Source organism: Podarcis erhardii, assembly GCF_964252035.2.
Source record: "Podarcis erhardii genome assembly, chromosome: 1".
NCBI lineage: Eukaryota > Metazoa > Chordata > Lepidosauria > Squamata > Lacertidae > Podarcis > Podarcis erhardii.
Genome location: NC_138497.1, coordinates 135,578,377 through 135,581,488, shown reverse-complemented (window position 1 = coordinate 135,581,488; position 3,112 = coordinate 135,578,377). Strand labels below are relative to the sequence as shown.

Below are 3,112 nucleotides of genomic sequence, written 5' to 3'. Positions count from 1 at the left end.
GAACAAAAAGCTTCCAAGACTGCAAGATGATTGTATGATCTTTGCAATCCTGATCAGAAGCCCTGCATGAACTACACACCACACAGATAGGTAGCCGTGTTGGTCTGCCATAGTCAAAACAAAATAAAAAAATTCCTTCCAGTAGCACCTTAAAGACCAACTAAGTTAGTTCTTGGTATGAGCTTTCGTGTGCATGCACACGAAAGTGCGCATGCACACGAAAGCTCATACCAAGAACTAACTTAGTTGGTCTTTAAGGTGCTACTGGAAGGAATTTTTTATTTTGTTTACACACCACACGTTTGTCATCAGAGCTGACTTACCTCTTCTTCTGCAGTTTGATATTAGCGGCATCCATTTCATTCAAGAGATGGATGGGGACCCGGTATCTTGGGTTTCCTCGAGCTGTGTCAAAATAAACTGATTAATTGAATAACTGAAAACACATATTAAAAGGGCTAGGAAGTGCTGAAATTCAGATTTTCATGCATATCCTTTTTACATCACTAGGGTACTCTTCCTCTGGCTTACAGTTTATTAAACTACAAACTAAGAGAAAGTCACTCAAAAACTTCCATTCCTCAAAAAAGATGCTGAAGGATCATGGAAATCCCTAAAGCTAACTGTTCAGAACACAATAAAAAAATTCCTTCCAGTAGCACCTTAAAGACCAACTGAGTTAGTTCTAGGTATGAGCTTTCGTGTGCATGCACACTTCTTCAGATTCTTCAGATATGTTGTGTTCAGAACACAACAACTGTTTTGGTAAGACTACAATCCTCACAACACTTAATAACAAGTTTTGCTACTGAAGTCAGTGAAACATTCTGATCTATGTTATTTCAACATTTGTCTCTAAAATTTTGTCTTTTTAAGCCTTGTACAAACTGGTACTTCATGACTGTTTAATAAAGAGGAAATAACCAAAAGCAATATGAAGACACAAAGCACACACTATACTTTTTGTACCTTCAGATGGTCTTGTCATTTGGGATTGTCGATAGAACAACATGTAGGCACTCTCATTCCCCTGAAACTGTTTCTCAATCTCTTGCTCTCTGATTGGCTGGACTTTGGAGTCATTCAAATCAAACCAATGGGATTCGGATGAATATTCCCGTAAACCTGTTGTTGCTTTTTCTGATGACATCTTTACCTCATGGTTCTGAGGGATGCTTTGGGATGCTGATCCAAAATGGAGTTGACGATCATTCAGCTTAACTTTGCTTTCATCAGAACTTAGAAGAAATGTTGGATAATGACTCTGCAAAAACTAAAGGGTAAAAGAGAAAGGGGGTGACAAAAGGTCTTATTAAAATCCAGTTTAAAATGTTACAACTATCAATTAATTATACTTACTATCAATTAACATCCTTCAGATATGAACTGTATTTTTCTGAATTTGGCTGCATGAGCTGCTCCCACCTATTCTCTCACATTGTATCTTCAGAAGTTCACTCTTCTGTTTTCTGCTACTGTATTTGGTGTTACACCCTTAACCATATCTAAAATTAGCTGCAGCTTAAAGTAACTAAAACAAGTCAGTATCATAAGCCAAATTTGAAGCTGGCTTTAAAAATTTTTTTAAAAAATCATAGTTATGCCTAGTTTGTTCATGTTTGGATGTTAATGCTAACTTTTAGTTAGTCAAAACCAAAGGCAAAGTTTCCATCTCCCAACAATTCCTAAGATTTATGAGGTGCAAAGAAAAGGGCTGTTAACATATATTGGCCTTCCCCAACTTTTATTTACCTATCATTACTAATGGAAGATAATGTGTTTAATATATTTTTTCTCTTTATATGTAGGGAAGCATATGTAAGATCCATTGGAAACTTGGAGATTTTCTGTATACTTCATTGTTATATTAGTTTGTACTTAGTCTCTTTTCCATAATCTGAGGAAAGGCTTTGATAGAATCAGTCAATCAAATACTCAATATGGTCAACCAACCATTAAAGAAAAAACAAAATATAAAAATAGATCACAGCTTCACAGGAACAAAGGTAGCAAAGTTAAGAGCTAACAATCTTTGTTCAGTGTTGCAGCATATGCTCCTGGTTTGACCACACCACCCTATATAAAAATCAAAATCAATGCTTCTGGCATACCTATTTGTCAGGGAATGGCTAGACAGAGGGGTGGTGGGAAGCACCAGCTGGGGAACCAAGGGAAAGCCCAAAGTACAAAAGCTCAGAGCCAGAGGATTGGTAGTGGGACACAGAGGGAGAGGATTGGGAGGAGGGGCTGGATGCTGAAGGAGCAACAGGGTTCAGTGAGCAGGAAGAGCCGGCGACAGGGAGCAGTTCAGACACTGAGGCTGACACCGAGGCTGCGGGGTCAAGAGGCTGCTGAAGAATCCAGGGACTTTCCCGCTGCAACAAACTCCCCTCCTCCCTGATCTTCAAGAACACAGAGAATAATGAGGAGAGCAGAACAGAAACCAGAGGTGTGCAGACACAATTTGAGTCTGCTTGGGAAACATCTGGGAGAGGAGGAGCCTGAGAAAGGGTGGGAGGCAGGGACCTTCAGTCCTGGCAACTGCTCCGTAGGAGCAAGACCTGCTGGGAAGTGGAAAACAACAGGATGGCCACTCATGCCACAGGAAAATCACCACTAACTCAGGTAGTATCACTTTCTATGTTGAACTGTGTAAGACATATTGTAAAGTGCAAAAGGATTAAAGCCAACAGAGATAAAACAGAATTATCTTCAAATACCTTCCGTATTGGTCCATGCTGTTTACGGTATTTCTTGTTCCAGGACACACTTTTTTTCTCCAAAAGTTTCTGTGCCAACCGATCCACAGCAATTTCCTTAGACTCTTCCTACAAGATTAGATAACTGTTGACTGATCTGCAAACACTAAAATTAATTATTACTCAAAATGGGACAGGCAAGTGCTAGCAGAGGGGCCAAATCGGGTCCCAGACATGGTCCCTTCCCCCATTATAATACAGCTCACCTAATCACTCCCAAACACAAACAGATCCTTTAACACACCCTCTGAACTGTGAGCACCAAAGTGGCTTTTTAAAAAGTTCCTCTTTATGTACCAACTACTGACTCCATGACTGTCTTGGTTCATGTATAAGAGTCAGCGGCTGAAGGA

General features: G+C 39.7%; 1 protein-coding gene across 6 annotated transcripts in view; it reads right to left on the bottom strand.

Annotated features, from left to right (window-relative positions):
• The window catches only part of USP40 (ubiquitin specific peptidase 40), a 43,209-nt gene that overhangs the window by 28,428 nt on the left and 11,669 nt on the right, over positions 1-3,112 (bottom strand). For all 6 annotated transcript variants that reach the window (XM_081858026.1, XM_081858022.1, XM_081858024.1 and 3 more), the window contains exons 10-12: positions 2,721-2,828; positions 970-1,273; positions 324-405 (exon numbers count right to left, since the gene is read on the bottom strand). In XM_081858026.1, the coding sequence (XP_081714152.1) occupies positions 324-405; positions 970-1,273; positions 2,721-2,828 (494 nt within the window). The remainder of the gene's footprint in view (positions 1-323; positions 406-969; positions 1,274-2,720; positions 2,829-3,112) is intronic.